This window comes from Gambusia affinis, linkage group LG11 (genome assembly GCF_019740435.1).
Source record: "Gambusia affinis linkage group LG11, SWU_Gaff_1.0, whole genome shotgun sequence".
Taxonomy (NCBI): Eukaryota; Metazoa; Chordata; class Actinopteri; order Cyprinodontiformes; family Poeciliidae; genus Gambusia; species Gambusia affinis.
The window spans coordinates 16,453,335-16,473,114 of record NC_057878.1 but is presented as its reverse complement, the minus strand read 5'-3'; the positions used below and the strand labels follow the sequence as shown (position 1 = coordinate 16,473,114).

The following is a 19,780-nucleotide window of genomic DNA, read 5'->3' as shown; positions in this document are numbered from 1 at the left end:
TGTAACTACTTTGACAGAGAAGTTTCTTTTCCGAAGCTTAAACAAAAACTTCAGGTTTCTGGGTACAGGATGTCACTGTAGTGTACATTGCTGCATTCATCTACCCTCTACCCTGACTACTTTACCAGTTTCTGCTCCAGCAAAACATCCCCATAGCATGATTCTGTCACCACTATGCTTCACTGTATGTCTGATATTGACCTGGTGAAAAGGTGAGCCTGACTTTCACACTGAAGAGTTCAACTTTTGGGTCATGAGACCAGAGAATTTTGTTTCTTTCTCATGGTCTCAGAGTTCTCCAGACTCCAGACAAGATGCCATGAAGCTCTTATTAAGGAATTAAGACTGCATGGAAGTGTCATAAACATGACATAACACCTGGAATCTTCATGAATGTTTATGTTTGTTGTTCTGAAGTGTCATTCGGTAAATGACAAAACTTTTAAAGCAGATTTGCTTTAAAACATGCATTAAAAGTCCGTTTAGTGTTAACTTTGCATTAAAAGTGTCATTATTTACCAACTGACTCTTCATGACAACAGTTAAAAAAATTTATGAAGATTCCTTTATATTTATGGCAGTGTCCTGTCAGTCTTATACACACCCCTTGAAATCAAATGGAGGCTAGTAAGATAATTTAAACCTTCAAAACAGCAGACATATTTGAGCCTCAAGACAATAATGTTTTGTAGGACAACAAACAACTCCTGTGATTTTATGCTTGGTGCTTAACCTGTGACATGTACTGTCAACTGTGGGACCTTATATAAACAGATGTGTCCCTTTTCAAATCATGTCTAATTTACCAGAGGTGAACTCCATTTCAGTTGTAGAAACATCTCAAGAACGATTAGTGGAAACAATTCAATTTTGAGCTTCATAGCAATAATATTTTTGAGATTTGCAACTCTCTGCTAATTAAAGTTGTCTCAGGAAATCCAGGCCAGCAGGGGGCCCAAAAGAGTAACAACGGTGAAGGTTACAAAAGTACTGATTACAACCAAAAGATGATTTGGTTAAAATGTATTGAAAGGTATGTAAGAATTTAAATAAAGAAAAAGACAAGAAAGGGGAAAAAAACATTTTAAAAAGGCAAATCTTCAAAATTTGGATTATTATGAGGTTTGCAGATTTTCAAAGTTCAAAATCAAATGTTTTATTTTCTTTAGTTTAAAATTTACTATACAAAAATTGTTTTAAAACCTCAACTGCAGGTAAACAAGACACACATAGTCAAATGTAGTTTTTTTAATCCCTCAATTTATATAGTATAACAATAAACATATAAATATTGTATACAATAGAGTCTTAATCTCAAAAAGCTAAAATGATTAATATAATTATTAACTTTGTTTTAACGGAGACAGCCACTTCAGGATAAAACAGGTTACTTAAGTTTTTCACTGTAGGATACAAATAATGTCATAATATCTGAAATTGGAGCAAGGAGCACATCGGAAGCATTTGTTGCAAGGATGTTTAGACCTGCTAAACATTGCTCTGCATTGCTGTTGTGTTGTTTCTTTCAATAATATGAAAATGTATAAAAATACATTATTTAGACACAGAAAAACTCAATTTCAAATTATTACCTTCTGATTTTAACCATGCACTCACTACAGCATCATTGATTTCATAGTGATGTACTAATTTATTTTATCAAAGATTCTTAATACTGTTTGTTGCTCCAAGTGATTAGCTGATCGGAGCTCCTGTTGTGACAAGTTTGTAATATGCTCCCTTCTTAGCCATGAGTTTATCATGTGTGCCTTGTTCGATGACTACTCCTTGGGACATTACTGCTATAATATCTGCATTCTGGATGGTGGAGAGCCGGTGTGCAATGACAATGCAAGTCCGTCCTTTTCTTGCTTCATCCAGTGCAGACTGAACAGTCTGCAGATAAACAAAGCTCTATCAAGACAAAATACTCTTGGGGATTTCATGCAAGGGCATTTTCAATGCACGTAAGAAAATGTACTTTGTTCAGTTGAACCTCTTTTGTTAATGTAGTTAAGTCTGTTTTTTGTATTTTTTTATTTATTTCACCTGTTCACTCTCCGTGTCCAGAGCTGAAGTCGCCTCATCTAGCAGCAGAATCTTGGGGTTTCGGACAATGGCTCTGGCGATAGCAATGCGTTGCTTCTGTCCCCTTGACAGCTGTGAGCCCTGGGCACCAACCTGAGTCTCATATTTCTACCAGTGTGTTCAAGTGGTAAAGAGAATGAAAAATTAACATGATTATTGTTTGTTCTCCATAATGCATCATTAAGTACAAATACTCTTTCAACTCTTTTACATTTTGTGATATTTTAGCTCCAGGCTTCAATGTATTTTATTCTGATTTATGTGACAGGCCATCCTTTTAGCTTAACTTCATAAAGTTAAGCTAAAAGGACATATTGTATCACAGTAAAGATGGTAAAGTCACTTAAGAAAACATTATGCATGATATAATCAAATTTGTAAGCAAACTTGCTTTTTTAAAAAGGAATGATTTGTTTTCATATAACCAAAAGCATGGTGTAGGCCTAAATCAAATAAAACGTTTTTTTTAGACTATTATGGGATGAATTTAGACAGAATGTTTCTAATCATACTGCTTGGTGCTATAGACACCCAATCACCAAGTTTCACTAATGAAGATGAACACATGCATGCCCTCATAAACAGATCGATGGGCAAGTCGGGGCTAAATGTTTAGCCTATAGGATCACATCAACATGTGGAAGGGCAAAAAGCTGGAGTCAAACCCTTGACTTTCCACCTGATAGATGACTACTCTTTCCAGTTGCTGACTGACTTTAAAAGAAAAAAACAACAACATTTTAACCCTCAAATTAGGATTTAACATTACAGTCTTCATCATACCAAGCTAGCATTAACCAGGACATGTCTAAGATTTTTGTTCATTTATTCACTAAATGAACATAGTAATATGATAACTACAGTAGTTATTTTAAACTGTCATTATTAAAATGAGGCATTTCCACTCACATTTGGTAGACCCATCACAAAGTCATGAAGATGGGCCTTCTTGGCAGCCTCCATAACCTCTTCCATGGCAACAGTCCGAGTGTTATCTCCATATTGGATGTTCTCTGCTATGCTGCAGTCAAATAAAATTGGTTCCTGTGACACTATGCCAATCTGAGACCTCAGGAAGGGAACATTGACGGTATGGGATGGGTGACCATCAATTAACTGTAAGTAATAATAGAACAGTTTAACCAAACTGAATTTGTTTTTTTAAGTATTTCATGCTGTTTACATGTAAATTGACCAGCACGCACCACTTGTCCCTCATCTGGGTCGTAAAATCTTTCCAGTAACTGGACGCTGGTGCTTTTCCCACAGCCACTGCTCCCAACAAAAGCCAAAGTCTGCCCAGGCTTCACCGAAACAGCCAGGCCAGTCAGCACTTGAATGTCTGGTCTTGTCGGATATGTAAACTTGCAATTAAGAAACTCAATTTCTCCTTTGAATATCTCCTATAAATGGGTAAGGGTCTTCTTAAAATACACACTCACAAAATGCAAAAATTGTATTTAAAAATTTGAAACCCACTGACCCATTTCTGTCCATCTGTGTGGTTGATGCTGATTTTAGGAACCCTGTCCAACAGTTGAAAGAATTGAGCAGCAGCAATTTTGGCTTTGGCATAATCTGGAGTGAAGGAGGAAGCTCTGCCCAGTGCCATTCCACTGATCACAATGGCTGAAATCACTCTAGGGACAGATTGCAAGAGTGCAGAATCAACATAAGGATGACATTAAAATATATATTTTTTAAATTACCGTGGGTCTAACCAACCTAAACACCAGCATGTAGGGTAACCCTTCAACTCTGACCAGGTAACCTCCATATCTAAAAGAAGCAGCATATGCCATGAAGATGACACACTGTGCAAAACCAAAACATAGGCCATAAATGTTGGCTCTCTTCTTGGCAGATTTAAAAGGCCGCTCCAGTTTTTGCTCATAGGATTCCACAAATGAGCGCTCTTTGGCTAAACCTGCAATGGTTCTGATGTTGCCAAGAGCCTCACTGGATACCTGTAGGACAGACACTATTTATAGCTCTCAATCTCACAGCAGTAACGTAACTCAGTAATGAATGATCTGGTTTGGTACTGGGAAAGAACAGCAGCTTACCTGACCTGCTGCTTCCATAGATTTTTTATCTTCGTTTGCAAATCCTGTCAGCATTTTGGCTTGGAACACACCAGACAGTCCAATAAGAGGCAGGAAGCACATGATAACTAATGTTAACTTCCAACTGAAGTAGAAGGCAATGATGAACGAGGCTCCAATGTTGGTCAGTGAGTTCACGATCATGCCAATCTGGGAACCTGTTGCCTGCAGAAATAATTTTAGCCATGACTATAATCACCATCCCAAAAGAACACACCAATAAGTAAGATAAATACAACCCTGAAAACAAAATCTTACCCCTTGCACCATGGATGCATCTGTGGCCAGTCTGGTAGTCAAAGCCCCAGGACTGTTCCTGGGATCATCAAACCAGCCAATGTCCTGTCTCAGCATGGCCTGGAAGCCCACTTTTCTCAGACGGCGGGTCAGCAGCTCTCCAGACTTAGCAAAGGCATAACCCTAAATAAACAGATGTGAGCCAGTGTTTGAAAGCTGATGTTTTTTAATCTACTCTGTTTCAATGCAAACTTTAAGAAATTGTTTCAAGAATGTCTTTATTTTGTGTCATATGTAGATTGTTTGATGGATGGATGGATTGCTTTGAGAACAGTTTCTCTCAAAAGGGAACATATGTCTATTAAAATGCTAGTTTTATGCAATCAGATGAGCCTTAAATATTAAAATGAATAATTTTATTTCTTCTCACATTTTTACTATCAAATTTTCCAACCTAAAAATCATTGGCAATATTTGTTGTACAATGAGCATACATGTGCTCTTTCATTATGTTTTTCGGGTTTGTATTTAAATTTGTAGAGTTTGCAAAAAAAAAAAATCCGCAAAATTTTTATTTTCTAACAACTAGCATCAGCTCAGAATCTATATGTGTGCAACTTCTTCTAAACACGCTATGACAATTTGCATAATTCTTAAGAGAAAGGGAAATAACCTGGAGAAACTGTGAAAAGAAACTGATCACAGCCACAATGCAAAACAGAATGCAGATTCCGTTGATCTCTTCCCGCTGCTGATTTAAATCCAGAATGGCAAAAGTCTGAAAAAATCACAGAATTAGAGAACCTATAAAAGAACTGCTTTAAGAACTGCAATAACCAATCCAACCAGCTCAACTTGTAACGAACATGATTGTACAGTCATCACGGGAGGAGTTCTTACCCCGAGAATCTGGCTGAACAGGACTGCATAGATGGGGTTGACAGAGCCATTGACTGCAGCTCCCAGTGATCCCAACAACATGTATGGCCACTCTGGTTGGTTGTACTTCAGGATGCGTGCAACTGGAGCTGGCTCTTTATTCTCTTCAGGGTCTTCCTCAGTCACCTGTTGACAGATCTGTATGAAACTGAGTCTAACCATAGATTTAGCAATTTCTTAATCACAAATGGAGGGGTTACATCTTTAGATGTGATCTGGAGATCTGAAGGGATCATGACGCTTCCGGACAACGCATCTGGGACAAAGTCATTTGACAATTGGCTTTGAGATCGCAGACGTACAGAGCTCCTGCTGGTTGAGATTGAGAAGATCAATTGTTTGTTGATAATCCAGTGCTAATCTCATTGAAGTGTACAATCTGTTTTACCTTTTGGTAGATCTACAACTTCCATATCTAAAACTCTCCACTTTTAGGTCAAATTCATCCTCATTTGGCTCAGTGATGACTTCTGCAACAAGAATAATCAAAGAAGTTTCATAACAACTCTGAAAGTTTCCAGCCACCTAAACCAAAAGCATGAATGGCATGCGTACTTAATGTGTGCCTGTTATCCCTAACCTTGTATTGAAAAAAATGATGCAACACAGTGATAAAGTTTGTGGAAGCTAACTATCCTGAGTTGCTGTTCAAAATATCTAGTCTCCCAGAGTATCGGATTACCTCTTTTTCATAGCTACCAATGATATGATTTGTAACAATGTTTGCTTTGTTTGTTTCAGCTTTGACTGTTTTGTTTTACTGGTTCCACTTCTTGCCTACACTGAAATGATTTATCATCATTACCCTGCCCTGTACCTGATGCCATGTGCTCCCAATCTGTATGCATATTACCATTTATTCAACCGAAATAAATTCAGTTCTTTTCAGTTCAAATGTCCTAATGTAGCTCTAATTACATACATTTATTGTCATCTCAAGACATTGAACAGACAATGAGGTTGAATTCATGTTCAATTCTTTGGTCTCAAATCAGTTCACATCAGTCAAATGTATTTCAATAAAATCCAAATCATGCAGACAGATAAAATTACATCACGTCCATCTAGCTACAGTGCTAATTAAAGGTAAAATTGATTTGACTCAGACTTTGTAGCAATCCTTCTTTTTCAATCATATTTGTATATCCTGCCCTCCAAAGAGCAAAGTTTTCTGTTCTGTTCAAGTACAGTCATGTTTTGATAATTCCCCTTCTTAGGTGGTTGCTTTTCTGTGTGTGGTTTTCGCAACCTGCCCACTCCCTGTTTTCATAATAAATTATCCTGCTATTCATTGTGGTTCACAACACTTGTGTCCAACACTCCATCAGTCCATCCATCCTGGAGCTTCACTGGACTGTTTTCTCACAGATATTAGACTATATTTGTCTCATATTTGCTTGTTATTTGCAGTTTTGCCAACACTAGACCCTAAGGCAACGTAGATTAGGGATGCCATAACAAAAATGACTTAATAATTGTGTTCTTGAATAGATTATTTCATGACATGATTCAACTGTACATTAGAAATCCTGCAGTTACTGCATTTGAAACACTAATTTAATACTAATTTAATAATCAACAAACTGACAAACCTTTACAAATAGATACTTTCTAATCTTATTTGCAGTCATATCCCTCAAATGTCTTACCATTTGGTGTGTTGGACGAACCCTGGTTCTGCAGGGTCACAAGAGTGAAGTAGACACCTTGCTTTTCCAATAACTCGCTGTGCGTTCCTCTCTCCACAGCACGTCCATGTTCAAATCCGACAATCACATCTGCATTTCTGATTGTGGAAAGACGATGGGCTATGGAGATGGTTGTCCTTCCTGCACGTACCTGCAGGAAAATCTGTCTGTTATTCCCCAGAGCAAGTTGAAATGTTGAAATTGTTTTGAAGTGTACTTATGAGAGAACTAACATTATCCAGAGCTTCTTGGACTACAGCTTCACTCTCATTATCTAGGGCTGATGTGGCCATATCCAGCAGCAGGATCTTAGGGTTTCTGATGAGAGCTCGAGCTATGGCAATCCTCTGCTTCTGTCCTCCACTCATCTGGCCTCCACCTTCACCCACTAGTGTGTCAAACTTCTGTGTAATCAATCCAAAAATGGATTTCAGTTGATTTTTTTTTTTTTTTTTTTTTTTCAATTATGCAAAATCCAATACCAGCACATACACTGCATTGTTAGCCAGAGCTGTACCTGTGGGAGAGTCATAACAAAGTTATAAGCATTGGCCTCTTTTGCTGCTTGGATGATTTCTTCCATGGTTACTCCCGGCCGGCCATATCGTATATTTTCAGCAATAGTTGTGGCAAACAGCACTGGCTCCTGCTCCACAATACCAATGAGAGAACGAAGCCACTGGATGTTTAATGTGCGAATATCATGTCCATCCAACGACACCTGGGAATGGGAGTTACAATAAAAGATCATTGTGAAGCCTTTAGTTTTACATGTGTTTTAGGCATGCAGGTAGATTGTTACCGTTCCTTCCTCTGGATCATAAAATCTTTGAATGAGTTGAATTGTGGTGCTTTTTCCAGATCCACTCGGGCCAACAAAAGCAGTCGTTTCTCCCGCCTTGATCTGCATATTCAGGTTATCTAAAATCTGAGACAGCAGTTGGAATTTCAAAAGTTTTGCTAAGACCAAAGCAAGAGCAAGATAGACATTGGGTAGGCCGAGTTACCTTAACGTCAGGTCGAGATGGATAAAAGAAAGTGATGTTGTGGAACTCCAGGTCTCCCTTGATTTTGTCTAATTTATGTCCATCATCTGAGAAACAATTAATTGCTGGTTCCTGTGAAAGTGGAAACATATTATTTTATGCCATTGTGTTTCAGCTCTGCCCAAACTTTGTTTCCTCTGAGAACATGTTACATTACCCTAGCAATTGTTTCAAAAACAGCTTTTGCTGCTGCCCGACCAGAAGCAAAGGCCTCCAGACATGGTGAGGCCTGGCCAAGGTTCATAGCTGCCATCAGCACTCCAAAGAAAACCTGACATTATAACAGGGCAACCAAACATTGGAGCAGAAGTACACTGTTAAAAGAGAAGCTGAAATACATTCATGTTTAGTGTAGCTCATGTTTCACTCTGATATTTGTGAGCGATCAATCAATTGATTTTTAAAGAATATGATAATTTTATCTGTCAAGAATTTTTCATATTGCTCCAGGCGTTTTATTAGAAAAGGTAAAAGTATGTTTTGTCAAATTTTTGCGTAGAAATGTGTAATAAATTAATTATTTGAAAACCAATCTGTGTGAATCACTTTTTAAATAATATATATTCAGCCTTTATGTTTCTTATTTCATAATAAAAAGGCAATAAACAGGAGAACCAAAAGCAATGTGGCAGTAGTAAGTTCAAATTAACTTGCTGTTTCATGTAAAATAAGAAAATAAACACATTAATAATCAGTTAAAAAAAACAATGAATGAATGAATTAGTAACTTTATCAGAAATTTTACAGTTTTTTCAAAAACACCTATTATTCATTGTAGTAGTATATTCTATTTATAGATTAAATATTATGTGAACTTCAGCATCCTAAATGCTTTTAAAGATGCTCAGTGTCTCATTTATGACAAAACCTTAATATTAGCTTATAATGTAATATTTTTGTAAGTAAAAAAACTACTCAACATAAAATATGTGTTGTGCTTAGCTTCTTTTACCTGAATTAGGCTCCCTGGAGTCAGTTCCTTGGTGTCAATGACTAGTTTAGACCCGTACCAAAAGGCCAAGGCATAACACAGAAAGATGATGCACCACAGGTATCCTTGAAACACTCCTATAATTGAGCCTTTTTTTACACCCCAGTTCTGAGCTTCAATGAGGTTTCTGTCATACCTGTCACACATCAATTAATCAATCAAACTGCATTTATGTTGCACTGTTCACTCTAACAGCAACAAAAAAAGTGCTTCACAGATTAAAATCAAACGCTTAACCCACTAACCCCTACAAAAAAGGATAAATGTATTATTTTTGTTAAGTACAACAAATCATTATAGTACAAGTATAGATGAACAAACTACATATCTAAATGCAGTAGGAAAATAATTGTTTTATCAGTCATAGAGTTTAACACAATTACCTTTCAGCTTCCCTTTCCTCCCCTCCAAAAGCTGCAACTGTCCTGATGGATGACAGGACCTCATCTGCCACTGCTCCTGCCTTTGCATAGGCTGTCAGCTCTCTTCCAGTTAGTCTGGCCACAGCCTTAAGTTGTAGAGGACACAAACTCTCAAAAAAATTCAAAACTGTCATTTACTTCTGGTTGTAAAGCATTTTACTACCATGGCCATGAGTCCAGCAGCTATGCCAATCAGAGGGCTGACTGCTATGACAACCAAAGTCAGCTTCCAACCGCCAATGAATCCAACCATGAAGCCAAACACAAAGGTCGAGATCCTTTCGATGAAAATGGACACCTGATCGGCAATAGCATTGTTGATCTTGTTGATATCACTATGAGGATAGAAGAAAAAGCAATGTATCAGATGTAATTCTTTTTGCAACAGTGACAGTTTTTTATTACCTGACAACTTACTCAGAAATCCTTGTGTTCAGTTCCCCAACAGAGTTGCAGTCAAACCATCCAATTTCCATTTGCATAACTTTTCTGAAATAAGTTTTTCTAATTTTCTGAGTTTGTCTTGCAGCTGCTGACACCCAGAAGACAATCTAAATCACAAAAACAAAGTTGTTCATTCATTTTTTTTTTTCATCTATGATGCATTTCTGCGCAAAAGATTTTCAAATTAAATGGAAATGTTTAAACAAACCTGAAAATAACTAACAATCAGAACACCTAACCCGATGCCAATGTAATAATATGCAAACATGGTCATCTGTGCTTCGATATCCACCCTGTGAAGACAGAGAAGTGAAAGCAACAATCAACAATTAATCACCTCAGCAGTATATTCCTGACTTACCCACAAGAAACAGTGGTATTATCAGTTGTTTCATAAATGGAGCCATTGGTCCAATGAATGGTGTTGTTTATGCACTCCTTGTTTGGGTCTTTGAGCTCTTGGATCTCCAGCTCATAAGCCACGAAAGTGTTGGTCATCATGCCGTACACCAGGAGCATGAGAGGCGAAGCTGACCCATGGATCAGGGCACACAGGCTGCCCACCACCATCATCAGCGTGTCTCTCCAGGTGGCAAATCGGAACTTTAAGTAGAGAAAAATGCTGTTTCTGTCATAAATGGTTGTCTTTAAGAAATATATATACAAGTGCCTTTCTTTATACAATAATGGGAATAAAACTTATATTTAATGGACATGCTAATAATACTTTCCAGTATAACTTGGCACTTGTCCACAATTTCAGGTTAAATGACCATTGTGCTTGACTGGCCAGAAAACTGACCTGAACCTCAAAGATAGTCAATTAAAATTTTAAAGCAAAACATGAAGGACATCAGAGCCAAGAATGTAGATGAGCAGAAAGCAACCTGGGTTCTTTCAGGACCTGAAAACTTAAACGGACCCCAGGCTAGTACTGGGTGCTGATTCTGTACCGTACACTGAAATATGTTTAGCAGACATTTAACAGTGTCATCATATTGATGTTATGTTTCAAAATAAAAGCAGCATCCATTAAATGCTTTGTCATCCTGAGTTAGGAGAGTTTTTGTAGCGTGTTAAGCAAGACAAAGAGCTTTGGTGTCAAGTCATTCCATACACTCATTATGCAAATAAATGTGTCAGTCTGGCATTTTAATTATGCAATTAAACAACCCTTTTGTTGAAATAATTCTATAAAAAATATTTCAATCATTTTACAAACAAGCATTGGGTGCACAAGCTTTTATGGAGCATTGTACTGCTGGAACCCCCTGCTGTATCTAAAACTTCAACCATCTGTTCCCCTCAGATGAAACAAATGTGATTACAGAGTTCAGGAACAATCCAAGATCCACCAAAGCTCATGAAGCTTTGCTGGAACAAACTGGGGTATGATGGGACTGGTGCACTGTTGCTAAACAATTTGATCAAAGCACTGAACCATAATCCAACCTAGCTCAGGATGACAAAGCATTTAACAGACTATACACTAACACCAGGTTTAGGAATAAAGACATCCCCTGTCCATTATCTATGCCTGACAGTGCTTGCAGAAGTGTAGGAGGCAGAAGGTCATCTTAAGCAATGATTAGGTCCAGGGACAGGTTACCCTGGACAGGTTACCAGTTCATTGCAAGGTAACACAGAAACACACAGGGTAAACAACCAGGCATGCACACACTCACACCTAATGGCAATTTAGAGTAATCAATTAACCTAACAGTCACATTTTGGACCGTAAGTGGAAGCTGGAGTATCCAGAGGAATCCAGTGACCACAGGACACAAAAGAAAAAAAACAGTTGCAGTGTCTTAAACACTTAGTTATTTAATTTTATGACAAAGAAACTGATATCAAAAGCCAGGAGATATAGGAAATCATTTAACAAAAGCAAATAACTACCAGCTGAAAGTATCCAATGCTTAGTGTTTTTTCCTTTTCCTTGTCATCTCTGAAAAATAAAACACAAATAAAACTTTCTCAATCCACTTAGGTAAATCTTGAAATACTGTAAGTATTTACCTTAAACTTGTAATCTTAAAGATGACAAAAGCGTCTTATAGTAAACTTACCTGATCTGAGTGCCTGCTGAAAAAAAGACAGTGTTAAGTTGAAAAGAAATGATCAGATTTAAAACAAAGATAAAATTAGGAAATTAAAATCTAGTTTGAAGTTGCCATCTTTGTCCCATGTCCCAAGATAATAGCACTCTTGCCTGTATTATCAGCATCAAATAGTTCATGTTGCTTAGATTTCTTCATGTTAGCCAACACAGTCTTATTCAGCACCGTGTTAACCTGAAATAGTAATAAAAACATAAAAAAATCAATGGCAAAACATGATTTATTCATTTAAAAATTAATATAAAGATAAAGCTCAGATTGTTAATGTTTTCACTGGAAAACAGTGTTTCACTTCGGTCAGTTGGATGGATATAACATTTGTACAAATTTTGTACTTTAGTAAGTCACTACTCTATGTGGTTTAACGGCAATATTATTTGTAAGCTCTATTAAAAGAAAACCTACTTATTTTTTTTTTCTTAATAAGCAAAGCAAATGTGCAGTCGAAAAGTAAAAAGGCACCTTACCTGAACGTCTTCCTCAACCCACCAGCAACAATGAGGCTCTTGCAAAGAATTTTTATCGTATTACCAGGTTGACCTATGCCTCCATTTTCCCATTATCTTCACTTCAATTAGACTGATAAGGGTCATGCTAACAATTATATCAACCAGGCTGAAATTTAAAACAAAAATTTGTCAAAAACACAAGGTTTAAGCTAATACATTTGCAATTTATTTGACTAAAGTTTGATCAAAAAATTAATTTTTGCTAACCTGTTTTGATAACAAAAAATATCTTCTCGATAACCGTATGTTCCTCCTTATCAATGAGGACTGTAAAATGGGAGTAATGACCGGGAGGCCATTGATTATGATCATGAGTGAAATTCTAATAGTACTTTAGTAAACCTTGTGGTGACATTTTGGCTTCTTCCGGAGAATTGAATGCCTTCTTGACGCTTTTATTGGCGAACTGTTTTAAAGAGGAAAGTAATTTAAGGCTTATTAACAACAATTATAACCATCCCCATTTATACTGTTGAAATTTATTTGCATAATGGATTGTGCTGCAAAAACAAATGTGCCTTTCCAATTAATTTAGATCAGTAAAATAAATATTGAAGCTGTCAACTGTCTGAATTGTTGTTATGTAACATAACAAATCCATATATCTCCTCTTACTGAAATCCTTTTGTTAAATCTTGCTCATGGTTGTGCTTCTCACATTCAAACATTTCAACAGATTTAAAGTTTGAGGCTTACAACAAACTCTCCTCACGTTCTGCAGCTTCAGTTCTCTTTAATTTGTATGTTGCTTTGAATAAAAAACAGAACACTAACTCTATTGCATGTTAAGTACTGCAGTCACCCCAAATTGCTTTTTTTAGCTCCAGGTTTTACCAACAAATGATGCTTCATTTCGAAATCCAAATATATGGTCTCATGAGAACTTTAATAGTACTTTTACAATTAAAAAAAATGAAATGATCACTCAGTTGATGCAATTATGCATTATGTGGGTATTAAAAATAATTATGTAACTATGTTGTTGTATATAGGAGATAAATGCCCACTAGTACAAGCTGTACAGAGCTTTTGGAGTTTGCTCCTTCCTTACGGCAACTCTTATTGACAATATGCCGGTGTTGGATAATTTAGAGAGAAGGTGGGGCCAGTAGTCATGCTTTGATTAAAAAAAGGATTTATATCACAGAGCTAAGAGCTTGATCTCACCAACAATTCAGATATGACTGCATGTGAGCTGTGATCTTTATGTTTACTACATGAAATAAAATAAAAACATTTAGATTTGATGGATGGATGGATGGATGGATGGATGGATGGATGGATGGATGGATGGATGGATATAATTTAATATAATCTGTTTCAAATATAGCAACAATGTTTGTATAAGATGAAGGGTTTAAGCTGTTATTCCAAATACACTCACAAAAGCAACATTTATCATTTGATAAATTGTCAAGGAAATAAAGAATGCAATGATGTTCAATTTGAAGATTTTCAATGTAGTACATTAGCAATCACTGTTAATTATGAATTAGCAATACTAAAACATTTACATTTTAAATATTTTATTATGTCAAACATTAGGTTGAGTGGCTGGCCAATGTATTTTGCCAATAAAAATGAAAAGCATTGTTTGTCAGTTTAAAATGACTTTCCAAATGAGTACTGTAATCTCTAGTTAAATGCGGATGCATTACAAAAGTGAAACATAAAAGTAGTAAGCACGTTTATGTGCACATACGTTTTTCCGTACATATAGAGCTACTTCATTTATGTAGAGAGCACATAAACGTCGTAATGTGCTTATTGCGCTGCTAGATTAATAAAAAGATTAAATATTCGGGCTTATTTGATCTTTTTTGTCCAGGATAATGTCCTGATAATTAATATGCTTCCCTGTATAGTGCTACATTTCGCATACAAATATTTTACCAATATTAAGTGCGAAATGTTCAATGGAAGGAGGAATGAAAGCCAAAGAGCACTTGAAGACTGTAATGACAATCTCAACCAGTAGGTGACGCTCGTCTGCTATGCCTGCTGACATCGCAGGAAGTCAGGGTGGAAAATCACCAAATCAAGTCGGGTGAAAACAAACTTTGTGGCAATTTCCAGTTTATTTCCTGTTCCTCTTGGGACTACAGCTCCAATTCATGCAGTGACCGCAGTAGAAAACTTTGGTAAGTACAAAGATATTTTTTATGATCCTGTAAATTAGACGTTTTCGGCTAGAAGACCAGAGGAAGAAATATCGTAGAGGACGTTAGTTTGAATACAGTTAGAAACAGGGTTTTTGTACAGTTCTGTTGTGCGTTTATTAAAAAAAATCTATTTAAAAAATTTTAAAAATAAAAAAAACACACAACGTGTTCGGCGTGCATAAAAATTTTAAAATAAATATGGGCTACTTATATCTAAGTTTTACTTTTTTGAGGTATATTATATTTTATGGTCAGTAAAATTTAATTCGGCTCTGTCATAATATGGCTAAATCAAACAAACATTTAATACTGGGATGAGACGTTAGTTACGCTGTTAATAATCAAATGCGCCTACGTTAACCTGTCTAAACCCTGATTGCTGACTGTTTGTGCACTGCTAAAATAAATGTTACTTTTACTACAGTATGTGCAGTATGTGTTCCTCTCCCACTCACACATTAAGAAAGAGTGACGCACAACCTGTTCATCCAGTTTGCGTTGCACATGTATCCGGTGGGCAGAAACTATCATACCGCATAACAATCTCAGCCGTTTCTGATCAAATCTGACGGGAAACATGTTGGATGAGCCTCCTTTCATCCTGTCCCTTCTGCGTGACTCCCGAGGCTTGTTCAGCCAGTTACCCAGCTTGATAGCTCGGCAGCTACAGGAAGCATTAAGGACGGCTGGGTTTCTTTTACCCCACAGGCTGCAGGACCATTTTTTTTCAATTATCTTTATTTTGTTTTAATGACATATTGGTTCTGACGCAAGATAATCTTTATTTTGATGTCTGTCTGTACTTCAATATAAGCCTTTATGAAATATATGAAGGTGGGAGTTGATGAAGTGCTGCTTCACAAGTTTCGACAAGCACAGGTCATGTAAGAAGGATTAATGTTTAACTCAGCTTCAGTGCTCTACTTTTATATCTTAAAATCTATCAGGTCTATTTTCTGTGTTTATATGTTATTTCTTAATATAGCTGCTGTTTTGGAACACATTTCACAGTTTTGGTGACACCGCTGTACTATATCAAGGTTTTACATAGTTTTACTTTTAATACAGCAAACAATAATACACATGTCATTCTTACAGTTTATAGGCCTTTTAATACAAAGGGCCAGAGTTGCCACGGGTATCTTCAGCTGTGTGGAGCAAAGAGAACACAGAATGACCCTCCTTGACCTGTTGCTGTACTACCAGATTATCTGCTTCTGGTTGAAAGAATGCTACATTTTATTTTATTTTTTTAATGCTGTGTTACATCAACGGTTCTTTCTTGGTGTCATCTTACTGCAGGAATGTCATGTTTTAAAGGGAACTGGGTAGCAAAAACACTGACGTGTTTCACTCATTGTAATGTGGATAAACAGACACAATAGAAACATGATCATACAGTGGGGGCTTGATTTTTGTATCTATATTAAGATCTCACTATCAACACCTTTAAAGATCTTGGTGCTGAATTTCTGGCTGTTACAGAATGTCAAGAACCAAACACAGTACCCTGTTAACAAAGTCTCTCTTCATGATGCGGAAACCTGATCTTTCTGCTCCAGAAATCTTTGCCCTTAATGTTTATCACACATTTTATTGCAGAGTTCAGATTTGTCCTATCGCTTTTTATGAAACATAATACAAAAATCCAAAGTTTCACATAAATGTTATTTTGCCTTTAGATTACCTTTGGAGTCAGTCAAAATTTCAGGACAGTCAAAAATTTAAATGAACAAATGTAGCGGGAACACCAACATGCAGAAGCATTATCTGATGGTCCTCCCCTTCCAACCTCCCCCAGGCCGCAGCGAAATTGCCAAGTCTTGACCGGTCTGCAGTAATAAAAAGGTTGGGGACCACTGGCTTAGAGTATAAATGGTCAGATTGCATGGCAGTGTTTACCAAGTCCACATTTAATTTAGTTCAGATCCTGAGAGGCTTTCATAAAGTGGAGCTTGTATTTGTCGTTGTAGAGACAGACTGTTTTTACTGATAGCTGTTCTCTGATAAGTAACAGGTTTTATGACAGAATTAATACTACAAATCTTTTTTTTTTTTTTTATTACTCTGAATCTCACAGAGACATATTGTCTTTTACAAAGTGGTGATTGCCATTTATAGGTGCTCCAGACACTCTTCATTTCTGGTATGTGTATAATATTGACAAGCGATAACAAACTTATGTTCTTATCAGATGCGTTACAAGGAACTCTGTCTTCTAATTTGCCTCTATTGCACAACATTTTTTGTCCTGTTGCACAAACCCTACCTATAGCCTCTGGCATAGTTTCCTTTGTTCTGACAGGTCTGTAGTGGAAATGTTTTATCTATGTTTATTATACGTGGTTATGTTTATTCAGTAAAAATGTTAACTACGAACAAACATAACTCACCTCCAAATCATAGTTCAGCGAATAGAGCGGCTGCTCCCGCCGTCTTTTCTTTTTGTTAATAAATCTATGAGTTTACTGTTTGAATTTAATTTCTGAAGTGAATTGCCTTTTTGATGATATTATAAATGTTTTGTCTCAAAGTTTTGAGATGCACAGTGCAGAGCGAATGAGAACATCTGTTCATTGAAACACAATTATGATTTTATTTTTGTTTCCCTTTGTCCAGAAATAAAAACAATGTTCTTTTATATCCTCGGGCTGGTGGCTGTTTGGTACCTCTATCGCTGGTACAAAGAAAGCAAAAGAGTTCCCAACAAGGGAGACAAATATGTGTACATCACTGGCTGTGACTCCGGGTTTGGGAACAACCTGGCCAAACATCTGGACAAGCTGGGCTTCTGTGTGATTGCTGGCTGCTACACGGAGAAGGGTGAAACTGAGCTGAAGAAGGTCTCCTCCGAAAGGCTGACGGCCATTTCTCTGGATGTCTCCAAGTCCGAAAGTGTGAAAAAGGTGGCGGCTTTCATTAAGACTCTTGTTGGAGAGAAAGGTGAGTGGTTTCTTCCCCCGTTTTATTTTATCAGTTGATTAAGTTAGGAAGAAATTATTTGCAGAGATAGTCTGGTTATTTTGATGTAACCTAAAGCAGCAGATTCGCTCACTGATGTGGGTTTTATCAGTCCCATCCCAGGGTTCATCTCGTTCTTATGTTGTTTCAGGTCTATGGGCTGTTGTAAACAATGCTGGAGTTGCCACGCCGTCCGGTCCCTTAGAATGGCTCACCATTGACGATTACAAATCCATGCTAGCCGTCAACCTCAATGGAGTGATCGACGTCACTCTGAGCGTGCTCCCTCTCATCAAGAAGGCCAGGGGCAGAGTGGTAAATGTAGCCAGTGTGTTCGGGCGAGTCAGTCCATTTGGGGGGCCTTACTGTGTGTCCAAGTATGGAGTGGAGTCCTTTAATGACAGCCTGCGGTAAGAAGGACCAGTGTTTTTTTTGTGTGTTTTTCTTGTTCTTGACTGAGATTGTCTCCTTTTTTAATGTGTATTTCTGTGTTTTAGTTTAAGCATGGCGCCGTTTGGAGTCAAAGTTTTGTGCATTGAGCCAGGCTTCTTCAAAACAAGCGTGACTGACACTGTGATGCTGAAAAACCACTTTAAGAGCCTTTGGGACAGATTACCTCAGGATATGAAGGATGACTATGGGCATACTTACTTGGAGACATGTGAGTTTTAATATTGCCTCTTATCTTTACCCTTTTTTTCTTATTCTTTCATTATATAAACAACCAGGCCCAAATGCCCACATTCCCAATAGCATGTGGTTAAAATGTCCTTTGTATCCATAGATATAGAATAGAGGCTTGCCTCTAAAATTTAAGAAGAATCGAATTGTATCAATCTGCATTTACATTTTATGAAACGTTAACTTATCTAAACTGTTGCTGGATCTCAGCAGAGATCCAACAGGTGAAAAACAACCTTGTACTTAGGTTTTACAAACTTAAGAGTTTGCAAATATTTGTTATAAAGAACGTCTTTAGCAGATAGATAAGATTAATGGTAGAGCACATGTAAGGTGTTTTTTTTTTTTTTTTCTTTTTTTTTTTTTTTCCTGAACTGACAGAAGGATGAACATGAAGCTAGCTTGGACTTCTTGACCTCTAACAGTTTGTGCAATAAGCCAAAATACATTTATTTTCCCTGCTTATAGGCATTTAACTTTAGATTAGATAAAGGTTCAGAGACAGAAAGTAAGTAGATAAATGCACATCTTCAGTACATATTTCACTGAACAGAAACCAGTTTGGTTTAGATTCACAAATGCTTGTGAAAAGGGAAATTTTGAAACTTTACTACACTGCCTTGACCAAGTGGAGCAGGGTCTTGCATTTTAAACCTTTTTTTATACATCAGTCATTTCATGCATCAGGCAAAGTGCTTTGCATTCAGTCAGTCATTAACACACAGTTTTATGTTTTGTTTTTTCCTAAGTTACAAGTTAAATCATGTCCAGATCACCCACTGCAGAACATTGACTCTCTTTCAGGTCTCGAACAGCTGGATGAAAGGTTCAAGCAGCTTCGAGACGGCGACCTGATGAAGGTAGTCCACTGTATGGAACACGCCATCGCCTCCGTCCACCCTCGCTACCGCTACTCCCCAGGATGGGATGCCAAGTTCCTCTGGTTGCCCATGTCCTACATGCCAACTTGGATTTCAGATCGATTTTTCCTTCAATACAGTCCCAAACCCAAAGTATCTATGATTTGAGAAGCATCCTGTGCGTGTTATTTTCACAACAGTAAATGTTAGCTCTACACGTCTGCCAAACTTTGTCAACATCCTTTACGTCTCTAGTTCTGTAATAATTAATAATAATTAATTACTTGAAAAAGAAGTTTTCTGAATGACATATGTATTTTGAATAACAGTTTCTGCATTAGAAAGAGTAAACAGAAACAATAATGTGCTGTGTAACCTTTGCTCTTGGACAAAGTCAGTGGTTTTGAAGGTAAAGGAAACGCGTTTATCAACACTGAAAGTTATGTAATCTTGTTTGGGTTCTTTCACAAGTCCAAGCTGGTGAACCATTTACTCCGTCTCTTATATTCGTTATGGACCTTGAC

At 37.1% G+C, this 19,780-nt stretch overlaps 2 protein-coding genes across 2 annotated transcripts; one reads left to right on the top strand and one right to left on the bottom strand.

Annotated features, from left to right (window-relative positions):
* Positions 1 to 1,376: 1,376 nt before the first annotated feature.
* abcb11a (ATP-binding cassette, sub-family B (MDR/TAP), member 11a) lies at positions 1,377 to 16,287 on the bottom strand. Its single transcript, XM_044132611.1, has 28 exons — positions 16,264 to 16,287; positions 12,176 to 12,257; positions 12,033 to 12,045; positions 11,863 to 11,911; positions 10,322 to 10,563; positions 10,169 to 10,253; positions 9,934 to 10,067; positions 9,680 to 9,851; positions 9,478 to 9,602; positions 9,056 to 9,230; positions 8,261 to 8,374; positions 8,065 to 8,175; positions 7,860 to 7,985; positions 7,575 to 7,778; positions 7,291 to 7,461; positions 7,019 to 7,208; positions 5,758 to 5,839; positions 5,570 to 5,678; positions 5,331 to 5,495; positions 5,104 to 5,208; positions 4,452 to 4,613; positions 4,155 to 4,358; positions 3,814 to 4,055; positions 3,572 to 3,728; positions 3,294 to 3,491; positions 2,998 to 3,204; positions 2,050 to 2,196; positions 1,377 to 1,896 (listed from the first exon to the last, which is right to left on the bottom strand). Exons 1-28 carry the CDS (start codon positions 16,285 to 16,287, stop codon positions 1,696 to 1,698), a joined length of 3,996 nt encoding a protein of 1,331 aa, XP_043988546.1. The 3' UTR covers positions 1,377 to 1,695.
* On the top strand, positions 14,550 to 19,748 carry dhrs9 (dehydrogenase/reductase (SDR family) member 9). The gene is made up of 5 exons (XM_044131959.1): positions 14,550 to 14,733; positions 17,374 to 17,697; positions 17,867 to 18,125; positions 18,213 to 18,376; positions 19,201 to 19,748. Exons 2-5 carry the CDS (start codon positions 17,385 to 17,387, stop codon positions 19,422 to 19,424), a joined length of 960 nt encoding a protein of 319 aa, XP_043987894.1. The 5' UTR covers positions 14,550 to 14,733; positions 17,374 to 17,384; the 3' UTR covers positions 19,425 to 19,748.
* The last annotated feature ends 32 nt before the right edge of the window (positions 19,749 to 19,780 follow it).